The sequence below is a fragment of the Lates calcarifer genome, linkage group LG9 (genome assembly GCF_001640805.2).
Source record: "Lates calcarifer isolate ASB-BC8 linkage group LG9, TLL_Latcal_v3, whole genome shotgun sequence".
NCBI lineage: Eukaryota > Metazoa > Chordata > Actinopteri > Centropomidae > Lates > Lates calcarifer.
In genome coordinates this window covers 2522162-2546488 of record NC_066841.1, presented here as the reverse complement: position 1 = coordinate 2546488, position 24327 = coordinate 2522162, and the positions used below count along the sequence as shown (strand labels likewise).

The window sequence follows — 24327 nt, the reverse complement described above, 5'->3', positions numbered from 1 at the left end:
CTTACGACCCAGAATTTAAAAGGTTTTGGTATCTGACAAGCTGAAATTTTGACCTGATAATGGCACCAGATGAAAAGACAACTAAAGTTAATATAGTTCATCATCTTGGGAGCATGAATGAACCAAATCCGTCCAGTAGTTTTTGAAATATTCAGCTAAAAAAAACAAAAAAAATAACAGGCTGCATTGTCTGGGAACCATGAACCTTTGCACAAAAAACATTCTAGTTCATCTTGTAGATTTTGAGAGATTTCACTGAATAATATCTCAACGTTAGCATTTAGCATTTGAAAGTGACTGTTTCACAGAACACATTTTTGACCAAGAATATTGAGACCACCACCTGCTATTTATTTATTTGTCATTTATATGTTAGTTGTATTGCCTACGACTTTTGGTTTTTGTATTATTTTAGAGGACCGCAATGTGAATAAACCTTCAGGCTTTATTGTCTTTTTTTCAATCCTAATTTTTTTAAACGTATGTAAAGACTCCAGTGCAGTGTTCAGATAAATTCAGTCATTTAGCATTTAACTCAAAGCACAGCAGTGAAGTGGCCGACTGACGTTATAAAAACGTGACCACTACATATCGTCCAGCTTTTATTTACCAGATTTGTGAAGTTGTATCATGTTTAAGTCGGTGGGAGGAGACGGAGAAAGAGGGGGGCGATCCAGTGATGGATGGAAGAGGATAATAGTATTTAAAACTTTAAGCACCCAGATCATCTCAGTCGGCTGCATTAGACGATCAGAGTCACTTCCTTCCTCATTACTGTGTTTATATATCATCCTCTGGTGCATGTTTACTCATTTGTCATCTTCTGTATGCATGATTTTATGCATGTGTGCGTATGAGTTTCCAGGATGTCCCTCCATCATGCAGGTTAATTAATTTTACACTCCAGACCCGTAACACATTCAGCTGTGACCATGTTGACCCACCTCAGAGCTCGCAGCAGGAGTTTGTTCCACAGCTACAAGCACGGCAGCCGGACCCAAGCCGTCAAAGAACCGGTCGACCATGTGGACCTGACCTACACCTTTAAACCATGGAACTCCATGCAGGTCAGAGACTCTGTCACTTTATTCATGTTTTTCATTTGTTCTCGCCTTTTTAAATTTGCTCTGCTCCTCATGACCAACAGTCCAAAGCCTAAAGGAGGAAGGCAGCAAATTCTCACATTAGAGAAGCTGGAAATAGTGAATATTTAGTGTTTTTAGCCTCAGTTATCAAAACTGTTGGTGATGAATTTTCTGGGTTTATCGATACTCACCATCTTCAGTTGTTTATTAATCAGTGGAAATCAATCTGGGCCAGTTCCAGTTGTACATTTTCTTGATTCAAATCAAACAAAATGCTGAAATAAAAGCTATTTTTGCACCATCTTTGATTAGAGATTCAGTATTTTTATTGTTTTCTTTGTTTTATTCTGCTTTATACCATTTCAGTTGTGTTGTATAAAACCTTTGAAATGTTTGTCTCGAACATAAAGTTTTTGTTTGATTCGTGAAGGATCTGGGCAGAGACATCTACGACCTTTACGCTGAGTATGAACGTGAAGAGGAGGAGGATCGATTGCCGGTGTCTCCATCCCGCCTGCTGATCTCGCCGGCCAGACACTTAACTCTCAACATCAACGTTGGAGGAACGGTAACAGATGTCTGAACATAAACAACTGTAATCTGCAAAGGTCGGTTATTTTTTTACCCATATTATTTTTGACTGTGTTCTTTCTTCTTTACCATTCCTCCAGGTGTACTACCTGCCTTACAGGTTAGCTGCCAGGTATCCAAAAACCCGGATCGGCCGGTTAGCCACGTACACCGACCACAGCAAGAAGCTTGACCTGTGTGACGACTACATCGTCCAGAGCAACGAGTTCTTCTTTGATCGAGATCCCATAATCTTCCACAACATCTTCAACTTCTACAGGTGAGATAGAAAACAGAGATAAAACATTTATAAATCAGGGTTGCAGGTAAACGTTGGAATAACTCTCCTGTCTCCGTCCTCACCATCAGGACCGGAGTGCTGTGGATTAAAGACGAGCTGTGTCCTCGCAGCTTCCTGGAGGAGATAAACTACTGGGGAGTCAGAATCAAAAACAGCCAACGCTGCTGCCGCATCTCCTTCGAAGAGAGGCAGGACGAGCTGAACGAGCAGCTGAAAATACAGAAGCAGCTGCTGGCAGAGGTGTGCTGGTTTCTGTATTCCTCCCCTCTGATAGAACAAATGTGGATTAAACTGTGGATGGTAATAAAATGTGATAGAGAAATTCATGCTCCCCACAGGATGAACAGAAAAAACATTGGTGACCCTGTGTATTTTCATCTAGCGCCATCATCAGGTCAACACTAACACACCTCATGATGACTATGTAGTTGTTCCTCCGACTTGTTCATGTGAATTTTCGCAGTCGAGAACAAATTATTCAGACAAAACATGAATTCATTACGAATTCTGGCAAAACTACTGACCATCATCCTCAGTTGTAATTTTAGTCTAGTGCTTATTAGCAAATGTTAGCATGCTAACACACTACACTTACACTTACCTGCTAAATAGTATTTAGTTTAAAGCACCATGTTGTCCCTTCAACAAGATGTCAGTTGTTATGTAGTATTAGCTAACACAAGCTAACGAAGACAGCCTGGCACTTGCTAGCTACATTAGCTAACATGTTAGGTACAGCTAATAATCCTGCCTCTGTCCTAGTTAATCTGTTTTTCCCCATATTATATCATTTTTAGTTGAATATTCTTTAACTAAATAAGAATACATGAGAAGAAACAATGGCTCATAGTGCAAGGAGGACTGACAGTTGATAATAAGTTTGCTAATTGATTAGCTAACTAAGCTAACGACGATTGTTCTTGCTTTGCTAAAACGGAGCTGCTAATAGTCACAGTTTGCTAAATCTTATGGTACTTTTCCTCACTTTTCTCAGGGGCTATCTTATTGTTGCGTATAGTTTTGGTTTTATTTCTGCAGGTTTTTTAAGGTTTTTTTTGCCTCCATCTAAACACAACGCAGGTGAATAGATTTTCATCTGTGGCTTTCACAGCAATGAACAATGACATTTGTAAAATACCTCTTTTCAAAAACTGTGTCGCTGTATATAATCTTATATAGGACACACTAGAGACTGTTTTCAGTGGAGTTTATAGCCCTTATGAACAATGTAATGAAGTAGTAATCTGCACCAGGGGTTATGTTTTTCCCGCCTGCCAGGTTCCGGATGTTTTAAAGAACCTCAAAATAAAAACGTCAAGAGGTCATTGCCCACTAGCTTCACTGGTTCAGCAGTTTATGCTTTTTTTATTTTTACCTGTCATTAATCTGCCAGCTGACTCTGGGTCCGTCTGACCTACATTATAAATCACAGCCGTCTTGACAGATGGAGAGCGGAGAATAAGCTTTTTCTTGGCACAGTTTCCGGACAGAGATTTCCATCACAGACATCCAGTTTCTCCCCTCTTATGTTTTCTTGACATTTAGTTTTAGTTTTGCAGTTGTATTGTGATATTGTTTGTGATATTGACATTTTGTTTGTTTGGTTGTTTAGTTTTCTCCTCATTTTGTCTCTATAACTTTCCTGTTTTGGGTTTTTTATCTGTCCTATAAACATACAACGTTTCTACTGTTTCTATCCTGTGTTTCTGTCCTCCAGGTGGAGATGGAGGAGAACGAGGCGTTATTTCACGGCATGGCCTTCGGGTCGACCCGGAGGAAAATCTGGAACCTGATGGAGAAGCCGTTCTCCTCGGTCCCCGCCAAGCTGATGGGGATCGCCTCCTCGATCTTCGTGCTGGTCTCTCTGGTCGCCATGACTCTCAACACCGTGGAGGAGATGCAGTACAAAGTGTGTATTTTACTCTGATGTTTTGCTTTTACACAGCTTGTTAATAGGCAGAATGGTCCTTTAATGTCGCAGTCAGTGGAAATAACTGTCGTTTCATTGCTAAGAAGCAGAACTTCTTGTTGTTTTCCAGACGCCGTCAGGCCAGCCCAGTGGCAGATTCTACGGCGAGTACGTTGAGACATTCTGCATCACCTTCTTCACCCTGGAGTACCTGCTGCGCCTGGTGTCCACCCCCGACCTCAAGTGCTTCGGACGCAGCGTCCTGAACACCGTCGACCTGATCGCCATCCTGCCGCACTACCTGCAGATGGTCCTGGAGCACTTTGAGGACGAGGACCTGCACCCATATTCGGGCGACATCGAGACCGTGGGGCGTGTTGGAAAGGTAAGAACGGGGGCTGATGTGAAGGTGAATCATTTATCCCACTCATATTTACAGATTCTTCTGTGGGTTTTTTCTCTGTGCAGTTGGGTCAGGTTCTGAGGATCATGCGTCTCATGCGAATCTTCAGGATTTTGAAGCTGGCTCGTCACTCGACAGGCCTCAGAGCCTTTGGCTTCACACTGAGACAGTGCTACCAGCAGGTCCGACTACAGTTTATCTCACGTAAACCAATCAAGGATATAGGTATGAGGATTTGATTAAATTTGTTGTATATAATAAATAACGTGTTTGTGTGCAGGTGGGCTGTTTGCTCCTCTTCATCGGCATGGGGATCTTCATGTTTTCAGCCATGGTGTACACCGTGGAGCATGACGTGTACAACACAAACTTCACCTCCATGCCACTTGCTTGGTGGTGGGCCGCTGTGAGTTATAACTCATGAAGCTGTTAACACATCCATCCTTCCCTGATACGTTTTATTTAAGTAGAAGCAGTAATTATGATTACAGCAAACTAAAAACCTGGGCACAGGACTCCCATCCTCTAGCATGTCATTTAGTCATTTTAATTGGCCAATATATTAACATTACCACCCATTATTTACAGTATGAAGATGGTGAGAATTATAGTTATAAGGCAAATGAAGTCCAGGTTTGAGTGAAGCTAACGTCAATTACAATTAAAGTTCAGGTCCTCCACGTCTCATTTTGGTCTCTGATCCTTCAGGTGAGTATTTCCACGGTGGGCTACGGCGACATGTTCCCAGAGACCAACCTGGGCCGCATGTTTGCCTTCGGCTGCATCTCCTTCGGCATCATCCTCAACGGCATGCCCATCTCCATCCTATACAACAAGTTCTCCGACTACTACACCAAGCTCAAGTCCCACGAGTACGCGGCCGTCAGCAAGGCCCGCGGCGGGCTGCACTTTGCCAGGAGGGCGGCGAAGAAGTTCGCCGAGTGCTGCGAGGAAGTCGCTCAGCCGAGGACCTACCGCCTGCACTGAGCCAGGTCGTAGGTTTTTAATTGGTAAGATTCGTTTGTAGAATTTAGACTGAGGGGAGTGTTTTTGGTGAAATCACTGACAATGGATACGACAAAACATCTACTTTTCCTCTTCCTCCATCCACACTGTCCATTAGTAAAGCTCACATGTAATCCAGGATTCAGGAGTGAACAAGACTGAAATAAATAACAAGTTGACGACATCTGGACGATGGATACAAGACCTGTTTCCTCTATGTGTGTCTCCTTCTTTCTAATAATAAACCAATGTCTCTTTATCTCATTGTCTATCTTTGTGATTTAAGTCGTAATTTATTTTCCCCATAAATTTACTTCTTTCATCTCACAAATTTTTCTTAAAATATTTTCTTGGCTCTGGAGTTTTTTTTTTTACTTTAATGGCCATTCCCACACAAATAAATTAGGATTTAATTTTAATATCAGCACCCCCGAACTTCCATAAAAAGGACTTTTTGTGTTTGTTGAGATCAACATTTCCAGCTTATGTGTTAATTACAGTGAAAACTTTTCATTAATATACAGTGAAGTTCTCATAATAATCTTTATTCTCCAACACATTTTGTTTTCAGTTGATACAATTATCACACAAAATACAAAATATTACAAAAAAAGAACCTGAAAAAGTGGATGGCACCGACAATCAGGATGACTGGACATCAAGTATTTGTAGATAGTTTTGATTTTATTTGTCCCAGTTTTGAGACGTTTCTGAATTATGAGGATTTATGTTTACTTAAGTTACTTTTTATATATGATAAAACTGCACACAGGTGGCATCTATGTATTTGAACCTGTTTTCTTGTAGCATCACTTCGTCCTCCAAACACTTTTATTTCATTATTCTCAAAGACACAATCCATTTCTGCAGCAGTGGAATGACAGTTCCAGGTCCTGAAAACGTCCTCATTCGCGGCTGCAAACACTGCTGCACAGGAAGTGACGTGTTTTAACAAATTAAAAGTCTCTACTTGTTGAGATTCTCCAGCAGGATTTCAGCTCCTTTGTTGTTGCTGATGCTGCTGAGCTCTGACGTGATGGATTTGAGCGCCTCCTTCACCTCTGCGACCACGGACTTGTCACAGCTGTTCAGGAGGCTGCAGGTTTAAAAAATAAAAAAGGTTGGTCAGCAGATACACAAACCTTTTCCACCAGGTTTAATTTACAACACATGGGGTCACTGCTAAGAAGCTGTAGGAGATCATTTGTGTTTTGTGTAGTCATAGTGTTTTATTGTGTGTGCACTGACCTGCAGAGCACCATGGCTCCTCTGTTGACTTTCACCCAGCTCTTCATTTTGTCTGTTCCCACTGTGTCCACCAGGATCCTGCCGAACCGCTCTGAGATGGTGAGAGATGTTATTAATATTTTAACCTCTATTTATTTTATGTTACATTTCTGTCTTGTTTGTCTCAAAAAACTGAACTGATTTCGCTGCAGTTTGGTGGAAAGTCGTGTCACGGTAAAAGTGGTCACTCACAGCTCCTGAACCAGCAGAATATTTTTTTCATTTTTACATTTTTACAGCAGGTAAATGATTATTTACCTTCCTTGCCTGCCTCTGCCAGTGTCAGGTCCTGCTCTATGAGCCATTTCAGCACCAGGTGTCCTGCTGGATGCTCCGCCATGTGAAGCTACAGAGGAGTAAAAGACGATGTCACGCCGAAGAACCAACAACAAACCATTCACATTCGTTTTTGTATGATTCTACCTGTCCTTTGATCCCTCCCGGTACTAACTCCTGATTGGCCAGCTGAGCGACGGCCGTCATAGCGGGCCGCAGGTCGCCGCAGGCTGACGCCAAAATGTCGCTAATTGTGACACTGGTGGCCTTGTCCAGCGCCATGGTGCCGGCGTTTTCACGGAGATGCTCGAGCAGCGGCGGGGAGACGACCTCCAACAGCTCTTTCCTCCGAGTGGCCGAGTCCTTTTTACTGGAGAGAGGAAAACACAGCTCATGTAGTTTCACAGTCTGATTTCCTTCCTTCCTTCCTTTCGTCGGGCAGGTGTTTACCTGTGTGCGTTTCCGTCTCCTTGCTCCAACACCTTGATGATCTCTGGCAGCAGGTGAGCCGGGTCTCTGGGGCTCAGCAGGTACAGCAGAACCTTCTTACCGTATTTATTTCCGATGACTTCGTCCAGAGACGACAGAATCTCCTGAACAGGTGGGAAACAAGTGACCAGAATTATAGAAGTAATCGTAAATAATCAGGATTATCATCATCGACCGTCATGACGTCAGACGTACCGAGAGCACTGCCTGTTTGACCAGCTTGGTGTCGTCCACACAGTCGAATATGGCCAGAAGAACGAGGTGACCGAACTCTCCCTGTGGACAAAAACAATCCGGTTTAACAGACACAAAGATCCTGACGAGCAGGAGTTCAGAGCAGCCGATGAAGTCTGGACTGAGGACCATCCTGGGTAAAAGTTTCTTCTGGGTTCAGACTTTTCCTGCAGCTAAAAACCATTTCTCAAATCCAGCTACATAGTAATGTGATGAGATCTCACCGTGGCAAACTTCACCATGTACGTCTTCATAGTTTTGATGATGATTTTTCTGTCCTGAAACATAAAAAAACAGTTCACAACCCAAAGATATTCAGTTTAACGTGATGCACAGAGAAAAGCAGGAAATTTACATATTTGAGAGGCTGGAATCTGCATTTTCTGACATTTGTGCATAAAAAAAAAATTACTCCAACGATTCCACGATTATCAAAATACCTTGCAACTATTTTTCTGTCCATCAGCTAACTGATTAGCCGCATCACTGCAGCTCTAACGTGAATTTAATTCGACTTAAAGAACAACTCAAAGTGGAAAGTCAACGGTTAATGCGACCAAACTGAATCACTCCAGACAAAGCTGAACCTTTATCTTCATTAAAACTAAATAAATGAGAGGCTCTGACGGTGTGTGTTCGTACCTTGGCCGTCCCGTGCCACAGACAGTGCATCGCCACTCGCGCTCCGTCGTGTGTGTGAGCCATGTAGACGACTGACTCTCTGATGGACTCGATCATCTCCTGCACAAACAAACACAAACCAACATCCAGTCAGTGTCAAACACACTCGTGGACTTTTTCTTTCATCCAGAAATGATTTTTTTTTTGTTACATGAATATTAAGGTATAATATACAACGTTATGAGACGCTCACCGTCCTCTGTTTGTCAGGTGCGAGCAGGAAGAAGTCCAAGAAAACTTTGTGGACCAGAGAGTGTTTGATCACCTGTTCTCTGAAACACAACAACAGTTGTAAGTGAAAGAAATGATTCCATATTCATTTAAATGACAAAGAAAAAGGGAGAGGAAGAAAGTCAATAAAACTAATGATTCATATTTATGTTTCTGAACCTTCTCATTGCCTTTAACTTATCCACAAAATAAATAACCAAACTTCATGAGTAAGAGGCGAAGGCGAAAGTTCATGTAACTCATCCACCCAAATTAAAATCGAACTTAAACTGTGTTCAAATATGTCGATGTTTATTTTTCCACGACGATTAACTGCAGGGATTTCATGTTTTATGTTTGTGTTTTCAGCTGCCTCTTTATTTTTCTGTCTTACTTCTGGGCCATGGGCGTGAGAATCTGCTTCATCTCATCGATGATGTTGTTCAGCTTGTCTGGGTTCATCTCTGCAACTTTCTCGATGGTGTTACACACCGACGACTGGACACAGGGAGAGAAACGTTCACAGGCAGTTACTCAGCCGTCCATCAAGTCAATCGCCACCATCGTCGGCTTTTAAACGGCCACAAAATCTATTAATGCAGCTTTAAGAAAGTCTTTTCTGTGTTTTGTGAAGGATATAAAGATGTTTCCCATTAAATTAGAATCTAAAAGTCCAGATTAATGAGAAATTTAAGTACAAATAAAAAGAGATTCAAAGTGTGTGTTTGTACCTTGCAGACAGTGAACGTGTTCCCGTACAGCTCCTCCGTGAGCATGAGTCTCTGTGCGAGCACGGCTTTGTCGTTGTAGGCGTACTCGATGATGGATGAGGCGGCGGCGTGACGGAGCATCGGGCGTACGTGACCTTTAAACGTCTGCATCACGGCCGCCAACAGCTCCTTGTTCCTGCGGAGGAAATAAATCTAAATAAATACGAGTCGGCTCTTACAAACACAGACAGAAGTGACGTCTGTGTGCAGATGACTCACCCGTACATCAGCAGTTTTTTCACCACGTGTCGGCCATACTGCGACTTACACAAACCAATGATGTCATCTGGAGGAAACGACAAACAGTTAATACCTGGTTCAGTTTTCTACACCCGTAGTTTGTGTTTCTCCGTTATTGATTTTACAGGTAAGAAGACAAACTCGACCGTCACCTTTAAGTTCAGCAAACACTTCCTGTCTCTGCTCGTGGCTGCCGAACTGGATGAAACACTGCAGCACTCGCACCGAGTCGTGAGCGAACGCCATCTGGAGGCAGAGACGACACGGGATTTCATGAAGTAAAGATAAAATAAAGCAGCATCCATTAACAGCAGAGGTTCAGACCTTCCCTCACAGATACTAGATTGAGACTCACCTGTTTGATTTTCCCGCGGATCAGATCGTGAAGATCCTTCATGAGTTTCGTCCTCAATTCGTTGTCACATTTCTTCCTGTTGACGCACATAATACTAAATCAATCTACCAGGAATTAGCCAGGTTCAGCTTTCTTACTGGAAATATATATGTGTGTTTTCTGCCGCTGTATGTTGGTCTGAACATGAAAACTGATGATTTTCTGACTGTATAAGTTGTTCATGTACCTCCTGAGGTCTCCCCACACTTGTTTGCACTGACAGATGATCTGAAACATGTCCTTCCTCTCCGCCTGCTGTCTGTTCTTCTTCAGCTCCTTCTTCCTCTGCTGCCTGTTCTTATTCAGCTCCTCCTTCGTCAGCTCCTTCTTCTTCGGCTTGAACTCACCTTTCTTCATCCTCTTAGCCCCTGGGCCTGTTTTAAAACATCGAGAAGAGGTTGACGTTGTGATGTGACAGCTTCTGCAAAGACAAAGAGCCACAGGCAGATGTTTTCTCACCTCCGCCTTCTTCTCCATCGTTCGCTGACGACAGTTTCCTCTTCTTCTGCCCCATCCCGGCTTTGGAGAAGGCAAATTTCTGTTCTTTCTTGCCGCCATCTCTACCTTTCCCCGGTCTGCTCTTCTTCTCTGTGTTGTTGTAAGGTTTGAAAGGCTTCTTGCTGCCTGGTTTTCCACCTGGTTTCCCACCAAATTTGGTCCCTATGGAATCTGGACGGAGTGAAAGGTGACATTTAAAATCCTGGTTGACACCGACGAACGTACAAATCTGGATGATGTGAAACACGACTTACCTTTTCCTTTCTGTGTAGGTTTCTGCTTCTTTCCACCTTTAGGAGAAAAGGGTTTTTTGGATTTGGCCTCCATCCTAAAATACATCCCAGAAAGAAACGGAGATGAGGACAACTGAGCAGTGAGATTGTATTTAACTGCTGTTAGCTTCTTAAATATCTGGATAAAGCTTGTAGGAAGGTTTTTATCTGGTTCAGCACGGAGAAGAATTCATAGACAATCAAATTAAGTATTCATAAAAACTATTTTAAGGCAATGTAATAACGTTTAATCAGGGACTGCAAACACACATAAATATGCAGGTGGATATGCTACATAGCTACAAATACAACACTTCAAAAAACAGTGAGTGTTTCAGATTATTTTTTTATTAACTTATGACATTTCAGGGTGGTATTGTTGTTCCTTTTCCTCTACTAAATCTCTCTGTTAGCTGATTTTAGCTGTTATTTAAAGGAGTCATGCCACAAACAAGAAGAAGCTACCTGTATCCGCGAGCTAGCATATCAGTTAACACTGTAAACAAGCAATTTTTCATGTCTGCTTCTGATACGTCTCTTAGTTTTACATTTTAATGCTGCACATTTACTTTACTTCGACTCGTTTTCGACTTTGCTGTCGCTGCTAAAAGATCTGGATACTTTTCCCCCAAAACTAGTCTTTTAATAACAACAATAATGGCTGCCAACACGGTATTAAAACTGACGATACCGTAGCTCGCCTCTGCGGTTTTATCTTTACTGTTAACGTAAATAATAACAGGAGCTAAAACACGTTTACAGGTATAACTTACACTTTAGGTGAACACACACACGCTGGCACAGCGCTGTCCCATGCGTTCTGTTACGACTGCGATTTACGGCACAAAGCGTCCAATCGCGTTCAACTTACGCTGCCGTAAAACGCTGTTTTTTGCGACATCTCGCTGTCGCTGAAAAGTAGTAGAACACGAGCGTTTATCGTTCGTTTATCATCACATTTAACGTTTTTGATCGGCCCCGCAGTCCAGCAGAGTACCGACGACGGTAACGTAAGTTAATATCTGCCGGTGGTCTGTGGAGGTCTCTGCGCGGCTGTGAAGCAGCCATGTTTGTTTACAAGTGGTATTTAAAGGGACAGCGCGCCATAAACCTCGTTACTATGGTTACAGCGAATCAACTGTAGGAGTTCAGAACCTAAAACAACGTTAAAAACATTTTAGTTATGAAGTTAACTTTATTTATCTTTTTAATTTAGCCTACTGAGAGATGATAAGATTAAAATTATAATTGTTTGATAAATATAATTCTATAATAAAATGCATCGCTTTTTTCTGTCTGAAGATGGACTCAAAAGCTCATCTGCAATGAACACTAAGAAATGGGTTTTGAACTACATTAACCAGCAGGCTTTGCGGGAAATTCACTTTTCGTGTTGCCTGGCAACACCTCCAAACTAAACGGACTTTGGGCGTCAGCTACAGACATAAACTTATCAGGTAGCAGACACTAAATAAGGTTTATAGATTAATTAAACACGTTTTAGTAAATGTTAGCTCGACAGGGAATAACTGAACATGTAGTTGCTAACGCTGTCTTTTGTTTTGCTGTCACAGTCAGTGCCATTTAACGCCAGTTTGGTCGAGTTGGAAATATCTTTGAATAATAAATTCCTTTGTTTATTTTACAGATTGTGGAAAAGACAGAGCAGTAGATGACTTAAAATGGCGGAGGAAAACACAGCTTCTGTTGGAGAAAACACTGAAGGTAGAGAAGCTAAAGTCCGTCTGATGCTGCTGGAAATTTTCATTTGAAACGTTTAAAAGTTATTGAAAGTAGAAATAAAACAACAATATGAAGCTGAACTGCTAGTAATAACTGAACTGTATTAATTTAAATGTAAGCTGAAATTAAAGTGAATCAAGTATCAGTATTTATAAGCATAAAGATATGACACTGAAAGCAGATGAACTCTTAATAAGTTAAATAATATGAAAAACTGTGGAGGGAAGCAATTTTAGTAAAAGATTTTGTATTTCCTCTGCAGCCAGTTAGAGAACAATGATTTACCATCAAAAAGCATGGGAATAATACTTCTTCTTTCTTACATATGCTGTTTATATTTGGGGAAAACACACAAGTTAATATAAGTCTGCTGCCCTCTCACAGCAGGTGATACTGAGGACTCAGTGATGCAGCAGGAGGCTGAGGAGGAATCCAAACATCGCCTCTCTGCAGACATGTACTACGAATATGAAGATCTCTGCTCCAGACCGTCCATCACCCCCGACTCTGAGATCCCAGAGAACCTCCTGCACCTCTCGTATCCTTCTCTGAGAAATGATTTCCTGTAAAACACACAGTTCTTTTCACACGGTTTATGTTAATCTCAGTAAGGAAAAGATCTTAATCCTTCCTTGAAGTATCTCCACCATTTCTTCTTCTCTTCAGTCCTGTCCCTGCTTGTTTTGTTAGTTAGCATTTTTGTTGCACCCAAAGAACAATTTGAATGAAATAAATGCAAATAAAATAAGAAATGAAGGTAATTAGAGACTTTGTAAGCGTACTGTGCAAATATCTGCAGCCATTATCTGTATATTATGTATCATATAAGCAAAGATATACAGGTATAAGTATGACTAATCATGCACAGATCTTGATCCTTCACTCGTTCTACATTCAGTCACTCCTTCAGCTACGACAGCGGGCGCAGGTCAAACCTGCAGCTGCTGGACGACACAACTCTGATCTTCATCGCAGGAAACCTCCTCGTCCTCCTCGACATTTCCACCAAGGAGCAGAGATACCTGCGCTCCTGCAGCGGAGGAGGAATCGGCTCCATCACGGTAAGATGGCCGACAAACTGCGAGTCTTATATTCTTGTATTTCTTGTATTTGTGTTTGTTTGTTATTGATAAGTTTGTGAGAAGGAGTAAAAGTAAAGATACATGATACAATACATGACACAATATGATTTAATAATATTCAAATGATCAAAGTTAAGAGTTAAAGTGAACAATGATTCACTGAAAAATGATCAGAAAAAGCTTTTTTTTCTCAGACGATCAAGAATCATCTGACTGCAATTTCTCAAAAATACTCTTAATACAAAAACAAAACTAAAATTTCTTTATATCTTTGTGTGTGTGTGTGTGTGTGTGTGTGTGTGTGTAAAGACACACCCAAGCAAACAGTACTTTGTCGCAGCAGAGAAGGGAAACCAGCCCAACATCATCGTATATGAGTATCCCTCGTTACGACCGCACCGCATCCTCAGAGGTAAATATCACCGATCACTTCTACCTCTCTCCACGTTTACTAATATTTAACATTATTATTTATTTGATCCTGTGTGTCTGTGTGTGTAGGCGGCACCGAGCGGGCGTACAGCTTCGTGGACTTTAACCACGACGGCAGCCTGCTGGCCAGCGTGGGCAGCGCGCCCGACTACATGCTGACGCTGTGGAACTGGAGGCAGGAGGAGGTGATGCTGAGCTGCAAGGCCATTTCTCAGGAGGTCTACAGAGTCAGCTTCTCCCCGTACAACCCAGGACTGCTCACATCGTCGGGATCTGGACACATCAAGTACTGATGAACCCTGCAGCATGTTAAATGTTTTTCCTTTTTCACATGAGGTGAAAATCTCTCCGTCTCTCTGTCAGGTTCTGGAAAATGGCGAGCACCTTCACAGGTCTTAAATTGCAGGGGCTCATGGGGCATTTTGGGAAAATGGCAGCGACTGATATCGAGGGCTACGTGGAGCTTCCTGATGGAAAGGTCTGTGCTGAAGTCCTGAAATGAGCTTTTAAGCTCAAAACAACAAAATCTAAAATGCGTTCTCTGTCTAAAAGAATACAGCAGCGTTACAATCTCACCACACGGTCTTCATCAGTAAATTCTCAAACAAATAGAAATACAAACATCTACACGACAACTGGGCGACTTCATCTGCTGATGGAGCTCATGTGATGTGATCAAAAGCTCCTGAACAGCTGCTGTGTGGTGAGATTGTTTTCGTCTGCTGCTTCCCGTCAGGTGGTGTCCGGCACAGATTGGGGCAACTTGCTGCTGTGGGATGGAAACGCCATTAAAGTGGAGATTTGCCGTAAGGAGGGTCGGACCTGCCACGCCGGGATGGTTCAGCCGTTCGCTCTCGAGGATGGACAGCTGATGACGATTGGCTCTGACGGAGTGGTCCGGGTACGACACCTAGAAAAAAATAACCTCACACGATGGTGCTGAAGGAGAATTTCTGTAACCAGTCGGCCTACGACTGTGCCTCCTGCAGGGCTGGGACTTTGAGAGCATCGACGCCGCCGACAGCAACAGCGAGAGCAGCAGGTTTGAGATGGAGCCCATGAACGAGATGGTGGTCGGACACAACGTCTGCCTCTCGTCTGTGACCAGGAGCTCCCTGCCCGACTCCTTCATCTGGTTCGCTCAGGTCAGACGACAAAAAGCCACTAAAACCATCTTTTATAAATGATCCGGTCTCACCTCAGTCCTGATCTCTCTGCTCTGTGGTCTCTGTAGGATTCCAGTGGAGCCATCTGGAAACTGGATCTGTCGTTCACCTACACGGTAAATTTTCACTTACTGTCACATTACTTTTTGTTTATTCAAGATGTGTATGTTCCAAACAGGGCTCCCACTGATCCTTAAAAACTCTTAAAAGGCATTTATGTCAGTGACCGTCTGTGTCTCCAGACTCCGGATCCTGAGTGCCTGTTTTCCTTCCATTCCGGTCCGATCCAGGGCCTGGACGTGTCCAAGAAATCCTACCTGATGGCCACGACCGCTCTGGACCGTGAGTCGCGCACCTTTCCACACCTGTACACTCACTAACACTCACACAGTAACAGCTGCTGCGTCTCTCTCTGCTCTCCAGGCTCAGTCAAAGTCTTTGACTTCTTGGCCAAACGAGAACTGACCACCAGCCGCTTCAACCAGGGTGGGACTGCTCTCAGCTGGGCTCCACCTCTGGTCGGTATGAAAGTGACTCACACCTCCACATGTGACGAGTTCTGACAGGAAACTGACCTCTGGGGTTCATCCTCAGGTGAACCAGAGTGGAGGTTTACTGGTGACGGGCTTTGAGGACGGTGTGGTCCGCCTGCTGGAGCTGTACGACCCTCAGAGGCTGCACGTGGTCGCCGGGCGCAGCCCCAAAGGAGACGCCAAGCTGCGCCTCAAACAAGCCTTCAAGCCCCATAATGCACCTGTAACTGCTGTGGCGTATGAGAGAAATGGAGACATCTTAGCCACGGGGGTAAGAGTGTAGAAAACCTACGACTGCACGGGAAATATTTTATCAGCGAGGCGTCATCTAAGCATGGAGGTCGTTATTTTCTTCGTTTCTGAAGTGTTTTATTTATCGTTTCGTCCTCAGAGCTCAGACTGCACAGTGTTCTTCTTCACCGTCGGCGAAAAATACAACCCCATCGGCTTCGTCCAAGTTCCCGGGCCGGTGCAGGGCCTGGAGTGGTCACCTCATTCCCACGTAAGTCTGATCCCCGGCCCCTCGCTGCTGTCAGAAGGAAATATAACTGACCTGACCCGGTTTCGCCCAAATATCTCTGATTGATTCCTTCTACATTTTTTCTTCCCAGGGTGAAAACAGGCTGCTCATCCTGTGTCAGAGCGGTCACGTGGTCGAGGTGCACAGTCCTGATCCGGACGCCCAGAAGCCGACCAAAACCTTCAAGCTGCCCGAGCTGCCCGGCAGATCCTTCAGGTTCAGGAGCATCAAATCTCGAATCAAGGTGTGGGCTTTGGTCTGTTTTAGCTGCACGATTTTATTGGAAACAATTTGATTTCACTTCAGTTTCAGACCATTTTCTGTTTTAATTCGTGTTTGTGTCTCAGAGAGAGGAGGAGATCGCGAGACGTCAAGCCGCAAAGGAGAAGAAGAGGAAGGAGAGAGAGGAGAGGCTGAAAGAGTCGAAGCAGCCAGAGGAGCAAGAGGAAGAGGAGGAGGAAGAAGAGGAGTTACCACCTATCTACATCCCCGACCCTCCGAGTCCTCTCTACTGTGGCTTCTACTCACAGCCCGGACAGTTCTGGCTCTCAATGGTAAACTACCGGAAGATCTGAACATACTAATACATTTGAAATGTAACAGCAGCTGTTGAGCAGGATCGTGGGAGCAGCAGGAGGCTTGAATCTCTTTTATGGCTCTTGTATTTTTCTCTTTTCTCTCTCTGCTGCAGGGAGGCTTTGACTCAGGTTTCCTGTACCACTGTAAGTTCTCTGAGAATCAGGATGAGGATCCAGACGAACGACAGGATGAGCCCTTTGACTTCCTGCCCGTTCACAACACAGATGACGACCCCATTCGCTCCGTCACCTTCAGGTAGTATCACGCTGAACCACGACAGTGCTACCTGTCGACGGTAGTTGAAGTGTCCCACCTGGAGCTTTGTTGTCTTGTTGTTTCACAGCTCCGACAGGCAGCTGTTGCTCTGCGGCATGCACTCAGGGTCCGTCAGGGTTTACCTGCTGCAGCCCGCTGACCACAGCCTCACCTCCATGCAGGCCTACTGGGCTCTGAGCGTCCACGACAACCAGTACGGACACCTGCGGCACATCCGCTGCAGCCACGACGACCACTTTGTGCTGACGGCCGGAGACGACGGGAACATCTTCTCCTTCAGCCTGCTCCCTCCAGAGGAGCTGCAGAAAAGCCTGCAGAGGAGGAGGGCCAAGGTTCCCTCGCCCAGGGTCGGTAAACATTTGATTGTTTCATTTGTTCAGTTCAGGCTTTAGTTCAGGTGTCCAGCACCTAAATGAGGTCTGAACCGTCACATGTTTTTGATTGAGGCCTTTAGCCACATCAGCAGGAACATGTTATTCTGACAGGTGGGTCTTGAAAATGAGGTGTTGGCCCAGGACATTGAAGACCCAGCAGCTTACAGGTGAGTGTGAATCATCATTTTTCTATTTATTAGAATTATTCATAAAGCAGATAACTGTGTTTGTCTGCCTTCCTCTCTTTCTCTTCATCCAGCATAGAAACGGCTAAACAGAAGCTAGAGAAGGACCGACTGCGTCGAGAGGCCGAGCTGAAGATCACAGGGAAGCGGAAGAAGCTGGCTGAGCTCCAGAAGAAGTTTAAAGAGCTGCTGAACCACAACCAGAGTCTGCCGGAGCACGTTCGCCTGACACCTGTGGTACAGAAACACATCCACTGGTGTGAGAACAACACTAAACGAGGAATACGTGTATGATAATGCAGTGGTGTGTGTGTTTGTGTGTGTAGGAGCTGCAGCTGGATCGGCGTTTCCATGAACAGGCAGAGCGGGTGAAGTCCCAGTGGGTGATGGAGGTCAGGAAGCAGCTGGGCTGGGAGGAGGAGCGCTCCTGCGTAGGACTCAGCAAACTACAGGACTGGTACTGACTGAACACACACACTGAGACTGAGACTGAGCTTCCACTCAGAATGAAACCCTCCACTCCTGTGTTTGTGTTCAGGTTCAGGGACTCTCTGGAGGCCAACATGGTCACCGTGGTCGCCATCCGCACCGACCACAGACTCTCCACCTACCGTTTGCCGACGCTCGCCAAACCGTCAGCGGATCTCCGACGTCAGAGCACCTCCAGCCGACCGGACAGAGACAGAGACGCCGCTCCGGAGCGCAGGAAATCCAGAGCCGAGCCGGCAAAAGACAGCGTTATAGTAGAAGGTAGGAAAGGTGCTGGTGTGTTTGTTTCACCTGTCAGAGACGCGCAGTGACTGGTGTGTGTTCTCCAGAGGAGGAGGTGCTGCACCCTAAGGTGGCTCGTCCAGCAGCGGTTAAACTGGGAGATCGGCAGATGGAGAGGCTCCGAAAGGCGGCGGAGAAAGCTGAACAAGCTCGAGCCAAAATAGAGAAGAGGAAGCAGGAATGGGCCCAACTGTGAGTGTCACGTCCGACAGTTATTACCCCCTTACTGTTGCGATGCTGGGGCGAAACTGTGACGCGTTGTCGGTGCCTCAGTTACGCAGAGAAACCAGACCAGAACTGCGAGGATCCGCGGGACGTGCAGGCCATCCGTGAAGCCAAGGAGAACATTGGAGACTTAAAGCTGAAGTCGGACAAAGACTTCACGGTGCCGAAGCACCTGAGGATGAACGCTGAGAGGAAGAGAGCGGAGCTGATTGGCCTGGAGGAGAACGTAAACACAAACACACACAAACACACACATTTGAAGCAAGAAAAGAAGAAAAGATTTTTTAAATTTTGATTAATTCTGATCATTCATTCATTGTTTGAGTCATTTATTCAACAAAAATTCTAAATATTCTCTGGTTCCTGCTTCTAAAATGTGATTATAAACTGAATATCTTTGGGTTTGAATTATTGGTCAACAGAAGTTTATTTACTGACTCTCTCCAGATCCGGGAGAAGCAGACTGAGATGAACAGACGTATCGTGGCGTTGCGGGACTCCAAGGTTCGCCTGGTGTCTCAGCTGCACGCTCAGGCTCAGCAGCTCCACAAGGTCCAGCAGCGTCTGGCGGTCCATCTCCACCGGCCTCCACCCGCCCTGCCGACCGTACTACCAGAGGAAACTCCGGAGAGGAGGCTGCAGTACAGCCGGGCCACCCTGGAGAGATACCGGGTCCTGAGGGAACAGAGGTACAGGAACCAGGTTTTACTGAGATCCAAGACCAAGTCAAACGAATAATGTTTTCATCGACCTTATGATTTTTTAAACAGTTTTAAGGGCGTGCAGCAGGAGGAGCAGGAGGGAAGCACACGGCTGCTGGAGCAGCTGGAGAAGGAGATGAAGGAGGAGGAGGAGAAGAAAGATGATGAGGAGAGAGGAGAAGAAGAGACATCAGTGGAGGAGGGAGTGGAGCTGAGTGAGCTGGAGGAGGAGCTGCTGAGGGAGGAGGAGATCAGGCTGCTGCATGAGCAGGACTCCCTGCTGGAGCAGGTCTGCCATCCTCATTAAATATGTGTAATAATTAACACAGTATCATCTGGAATTAACCGTGCATCATTTTTCAAAATCATCAGATGGACACTTCGATGTGTCAGTTCGACACAGAGCTGCTGCTGCTGCGTCACCAGAAGCTGCGTCTGGACTGGCAGCTGAAACTGGCCGACCTCCATCAGCTGACGCTCTACCAGGAGCTGCTGCTCCTCAAGGAGTTCGAGAGGAGGGAGGACAGCCTGCAGGAGAAGCTCAACGGACGCATCAAGGAGGAGAACAGCATCACGGTGCGAAGTAACTGTGGATGGTCTTTGAATTGCTGACCATAGATATTTATTCTCCATCCTTCAGGCAACCACCAGATAACAAAATATAATTACAATGTCTTCCTCCGATCAGGTGGTTATTTGTTTTGTCCTCGTCTGTTTCCCGACAGTCCAAACTGGAGGAATGCAGTGAACAGCTGGAGCTGAAGCAGAGAGACATAGCCAAACTGCAGGAGAGAGAGAAAGCTCTGATCACGGCCTTCCAGGCCTCGCTGGGCGAAAACAACAAGTGTGAAGAGTTTCTGACCAAAGTCTTCAAGAAGAAGATCAAACGTGTCAAGAAGAAGGAGCAGACCGGAGATGAAGGTTGGACGACTGTGTGATCACGTGATAATGTGTGTGTGTGTATCGTGTCTTTTCTGATCCTGGTGTGTGTTTGCAGAAGAAGAAGCAGACAGCGATGAAGACTCGGATGAAGACGACGACTGGGACGATGATGATTTTGACAGCGGCTCAGAGGAAGGAGGAGCAGCTCTGGACGACAGCGTCTGTCCTCCGGGTTGGTTCTGCGCTGGAAAAAGTCCAGTATTTAACTTCAGCCCTCAAAGGGCCACATCAGTCTTTTTATTTACATTTAGGCCGTTAGCTACATCCATTCATGGCGAACTGTTGGAGTGAGGATGATTGTTTGATTGATGATTTAACTTTAAGTATGAATCTGTGTGTGTGTGTCTCAGGCTGCGACCCAGAGCTGTTTGAAAACACGCTGCAGCTTCGTGAGCGTCGCCTGGACCTGGAGGAACTGCTGGTGGAGGAGAAGAAGAGTGCCGAGGCTCTGAAGAAGGAGTGTGACACCCTCGCCAAGAAGGTCAAACCTCGCTTTTCATCGTTCGGTCTCCTGACATGTTTCTGTCACCATATGCTCTGTTTTTCACAGACATCCTCACACGTGTTCTGCTGTTTTTTCTCGGCTCTGCAGGAAAAAACAGTGAAGAACAATCGAAAAACAGTGGAAGACGACTTGGAGTTGGTCAACAGAGAGAAACAGCAGAAGATGAACGAGCTGGATGTGGTGGTTCCTCTCAGGCTGCACCAGGTAAACAGCCAGAAACTGATGAGAAAAACAAAAAAACAAATTCAAACAAAGGAGGGTTTTTGCTCCTTTTACGCTCTGAATCTTCAGCTTGAGGGAAGAGTTTCAAAGTCACTGTTCAGTTTGAAACTCTTCCCTCAGACCGAAGGTTCAAAGTACCGCAGTTCAAGTTCAAGAGGAGTTATAACTCCTTTGTCCCTTGTGCAACAAACCTGCTAAATTTTGTAATTCAGTGTAAATGAAAATTTTTAGCACTTTTAACATTATTTTTTGCAACTAGTATTCCAGAGATTGTTTTGTTGTTTTTGCACCGTGTACTCAAGATATTTTAGGTCATATTTATGTGCTTACTTAGTATACTTTTGTATTGCATTTGTATTGTTGTCTTTTATTGTCGACACCTGACTGCAAGTTTCCCATCTGGGATAAATGAATAACTGAACTGAAACTCAAGCTCCAGTCAACAGATTTAAAAGCATTTTTGGGAAGTTTTAAACCTGCATCTCTGCATCGTTTCCTTTTCCTCTCACCTTCTCCATCTGTCTCCCAGATCGAGTTTGTTGTTAACGACTCGGTGCCGTCCGATCTGAGCCCGGCGTTGGTTCTGGACAGGACGGAGCTGGGCAGGCTGCAGGAGCGGATCAAGCAGCTACAGGTGGAGAAGAACCAGCAGAGAGATCTGTACTTTCAGGCCCGGCAGCAGCACGTCAAGCTCATCCACGACCGCAAGGACATGGACACAAAGATCCAGGGTAAAGACGCGATGTGTGAAATTCAGACGCCACACGAGACACCAACAGATGACAAACAAATCCAGAGTTGTGTTCATGAGATCTGTGTGTTGGTGTGTGTGTGTCTGTGTGGTGCTGCAGTGCTGGACAAGCAGTGCAACGAGCTGATGTTGATGAAGTACGGGAGGCTGGTGGACGTGGAGGCTCTGCAGACACTGTCGGGGAACAGGACGCTGGAGGAACTCAAGCAGGAAAAACTCCAACGCGAGGCAGCGTACGCCAAGGAGATCAAACAGTGGGATGTACGCTGACCTGTGTGTGTGTGTGTAGTATGTGTGCGTGTGTGTGTGTGTGCTTTACAAGTGTAAGAAATCTATATGACTGCTGTGTTTGGTTCTAAGCTGCTTCAAACTCAAGATTTTGCTTTTAAAAAAACAATTTAGGTTCAAATAAGTTTATAAGTTTGTTCTTTTACTGGATTGTGTGTGTGTGTGTGTGTGTGTGTGTGTGTGTGTGTGTGATATCCAGGCAAAGGTCGAGGAGGCGCATCAGGCTCTGATGGATGTGACCAAGTGTAACACAGAACGTCTCCTCAGTGTTACAAACCTCTTTGACCAGAAAAAGGAGCTGGACCATAAACTCAACGCCAGGCAGAAGAAAATGGTAATTTATCTTTTGAAAATCTTCAAAGTAAATCACTGGACACGCAGCTCTGACATATGACCTTCTGAAGTTGTTACAGTGAACACATTTACACATCCAGCAACATTATTGTAATTATCATGGAGTCATGTTTGTGTCCAGTATGTTCCAAAGCTCACTCTCCTTTTTAGCTCTGGTTTGGTCTCCACCACCTCCTGAGAAAAACATGTCTGTCTGCTGTTTGGTGTTGGACAGACAGTGCACAGTGAGTTTATCAGAGCGAATCATTCAAAAAATGTGCTGTAAGGCCAAAACGACGAGCTAAAAAAACAGCTTAAAGTCTCTGCAGAGCTGTGACTGTTACAGAGTCCAGGAGGGAAGATGGAGAACAAAAATCTAAAGGTTGAAAAAAAAAAGATCTATCTTTGCGAGAGAGAAACTTTCTCAAGAAAGGGTCTTGGGAATTCATAAAAGTACATCTTGCTAGATCTTGAGAAACTTTTGTGAGATCCTCAGCAATTTGCAGGATCTTGCAAAAGTTTCTCGAGATCTTGTAAAACTTTCTCAAGAAATTTTCTTTCTCAAGAAAGTCTCTTGGGATCTTGCAAAAGAACAATTTTTTTTCCCAACGTTAAGATTTTTTTTTCCTCCATGTCCCCTCTCAGACCTGTACTATAAAGATGAACATGACAGCTCGCCAAAAGTGAAGCCAAAACGTCTGAATCGCCCCCTAGTGGCTGGCTGTGGTACAGGTCCTCCATGTTAGGACATGGACAAATGGACAAAACTAAAAACTCCAAATGTTGTCACCAGCACAAGATAGCAGCTCCTGTATCCTGGAGGTTTTGTTTTTGCACAGTGGGAGGAAGCAGAGATGCGTCGTCCATCTTTATATACAGTCATTAAACATACATGTGTGAGTTTTATTTGTCCGTATGTGCTGCATCCAGGGCAGACAGTTCCAGGATTACAGGAGGCGTATGGATCAGGAGGAGATCCGAAGGCTGCAGGCGCTGGTGAAAACACAGTCGCAGCAGGCCGAGGCCCTCAGGAGAGAGATCGGCCTCCTCTCCCGTAAAGGAGGCCACGTCTTGCCCCCCAGCTATGCCCCGCTGCCCCCGCTCGCCCCCTTACCGACCCCTGCAGACCGTAAGCAAGGTCCAGCGCGTCCATCCAAACTGCTTAAAGCACAAAACTCACCCAGCAGACATGGAGCTATTTAACAGAGGCCAGAAATAACATACAGGTGTTGTTCTGTTAGAGGACTTTGTTCACTCTTTTCTATTATTATGCTTCTTAAAATTAAAAGATTATCTCTGTTTGTTGACCAGTGCTTTTACTGGCCTTTGAAGTGTGAAACCTTTTGTCCCACATAACCTTTCATCTAGCATCATCGTCAGAAAATTATTTATATTTTAAAATGGACCTTGACGACAAAAAGCGGCTGAAAGAATAGGTCTGCTAATTTGATCTCTTTTCTTGATTTTAGTTAAATGTCTTAAGAAGCCAACTCTAGAACCAGGACCCTAAATCATAAATAACTTCAGACGGATCTATCTACATGTCCATTTAACGTCACATGATCTTGATGAAACTAAGGTGCTAATTTTAGGCACTGAGTCACAGACATTGCCCTTTTGTGATGCTTACAGCTTTTAACTGTGAAAAACTTTAGATCCAGATCTGTCGCTCCCACTTTCATCATTCAGTCACTCAAACAGAATTTCCTGGATTGTATTCCTGTATCTCACTGGTGCCTGAAGCAACATGCCCACATCAAACCAGCAGCTTCTATTATTGGAACATGGGCTGCGTTTGGTTTTGATTCTCACTAAAGGAAAGAGGAAACTAATTAAAATAATAGACCATATAATCTTCCCTCTGCCCACACAGACACTGAACACGTACACCCAGTGAGATCAGTGTTTTCAAATGAAAAACTGGTTTGGGATGAAGCGGAAGTTTAAAACCACTCTGTCATCCCTAAGTCTTTTACCAGAATTTAGTAACTGGATATCTGAAATGGAACAAAGACAGTCAATAAAGTAGTTTTTGTTTTTTTTCAGTAGTTCTTGTTGTGTGTTCATTTCAAGAA

General features: G+C 44.5%; 3 protein-coding genes across 3 annotated transcripts; 2 read left to right on the top strand and 1 right to left on the bottom strand.

Annotated features, from left to right (window-relative positions):
• The first annotated feature begins 255 nt into the window (after positions 1–255).
• On the top strand, positions 256–5518 carry kcnv2a (potassium channel, subfamily V, member 2a). The gene is made up of 9 exons (XM_018702492.2): positions 256–1067; positions 1516–1653; positions 1757–1935; positions 2025–2196; positions 3674–3865; positions 3996–4250; positions 4334–4450; positions 4549–4674; positions 4977–5518. Exons 1-9 carry the CDS (start codon positions 933–935, stop codon positions 5253–5255), a joined length of 1593 nt encoding a protein of 530 aa, XP_018558008.1. The 5' UTR covers positions 256–932; the 3' UTR covers positions 5256–5518.
• Positions 5519–5797: 279 nt separating this feature from the next.
• pum3 (pumilio RNA-binding family member 3) lies at positions 5798–11501 on the bottom strand. Its single transcript, XM_018702534.2, has 18 exons — positions 11398–11501; positions 10607–10680; positions 10314–10523; positions 10042–10228; positions 9816–9891; positions 9613–9706; positions 9440–9506; positions 9182–9356; positions 8845–8948; positions 8434–8512; positions 8202–8300; positions 7784–7837; positions 7521–7601; positions 7287–7429; positions 6984–7206; positions 6819–6906; positions 6522–6612; positions 5798–6369 (listed from the first exon to the last, which is right to left on the bottom strand). The coding sequence occupies exons 2-18, from the start codon at positions 10677–10679 to the stop codon at positions 6240–6242; spliced, it is 1974 nt and encodes a 657-aa protein (XP_018558050.1). The 5' UTR covers position 10680; positions 11398–11501; the 3' UTR covers positions 5798–6239.
• Positions 11502–11979: 478 nt separating this feature from the next.
• Positions 11980–24294, top strand: LOC108901134 (cilia- and flagella-associated protein 44). Its single transcript, XM_051072769.1, has 35 exons — positions 11980–12081; positions 12273–12349; positions 12752–12905; positions 13266–13428; positions 13759–13861; positions 13951–14167; positions 14245–14359; positions 14618–14782; positions 14871–15026; positions 15116–15163; positions 15290–15389; positions 15471–15565; positions 15642–15851; positions 15972–16082; positions 16192–16344; positions 16448–16654; positions 16792–16934; positions 17023–17302; positions 17441–17496; positions 17589–17751; positions 17841–17971; positions 18053–18264; positions 18333–18477; positions 18559–18736; positions 18958–19199; positions 19281–19500; positions 19584–19787; positions 19937–20132; positions 20209–20325; positions 20504–20634; positions 20746–20862; positions 21410–21611; positions 21732–21892; positions 22119–22253; positions 23183–24294. Exons 2-35 carry the CDS (start codon positions 12307–12309, stop codon positions 23453–23455), a joined length of 5346 nt encoding a protein of 1781 aa, XP_050928726.1. The 5' UTR covers positions 11980–12081; positions 12273–12306; the 3' UTR covers positions 23456–24294.
• Positions 24295–24327: the final 33 nt, after the last annotated feature.

Bases quoted from the DNA above. Each gene is read 5' to 3' on its own strand.
- LOC108901134 (XM_051072769.1), top strand. From the start codon at position 12,307: ATGGCGGAGGAAAACACAGCTTCTGTTGGAGAAAACACTGAAG. The intron at 18,265-18,332 runs GTAGGAAAGGTG...TGTGTTCTCCAG, and splicing joins AGACAGCGTTATAGTAGAAG to AGGAGGAGGTGCTGCACCCT. The intron at 18,478-18,558 runs GTGAGTGTCACG...TCGGTGCCTCAG, and splicing joins AAGCAGGAATGGGCCCAACT to TTACGCAGAGAAACCAGACC.
- pum3 (XM_018702534.2), bottom strand. From the start codon at position 10,679: ATGGAGGCCAAATCCAAAAAACCCTTTTCTCCTAAAGGTGGAAAGAAG. The intron at 8,513-8,844 runs GTAAGACAGAAA...GTTGTGTTTCAG, and splicing joins CTCACGCCCATGGCCCAGAA to AGAACAGGTGATCAAACACT. The intron at 6,370-6,521 runs GTCAGTGCACAC...TTAAACCTGCAG, and splicing joins GGAGCCATGGTGCTCTGCAG to CCTCCTGAACAGCTGTGACA.
- kcnv2a (XM_018702492.2), top strand. From the start codon at position 933: ATGTTGACCCACCTCAGAGCTCGCAGCAGGAGTTTGTTCCACAGCTAC. The intron at 2,197-3,673 runs GTGTGCTGGTTT...TCTGTCCTCCAG, and splicing joins AGAAGCAGCTGCTGGCAGAG to GTGGAGATGGAGGAGAACGA. The intron at 4,251-4,333 runs GTAAGAACGGGG...TTCTCTGTGCAG, and splicing joins CCGTGGGGCGTGTTGGAAAG to TTGGGTCAGGTTCTGAGGAT.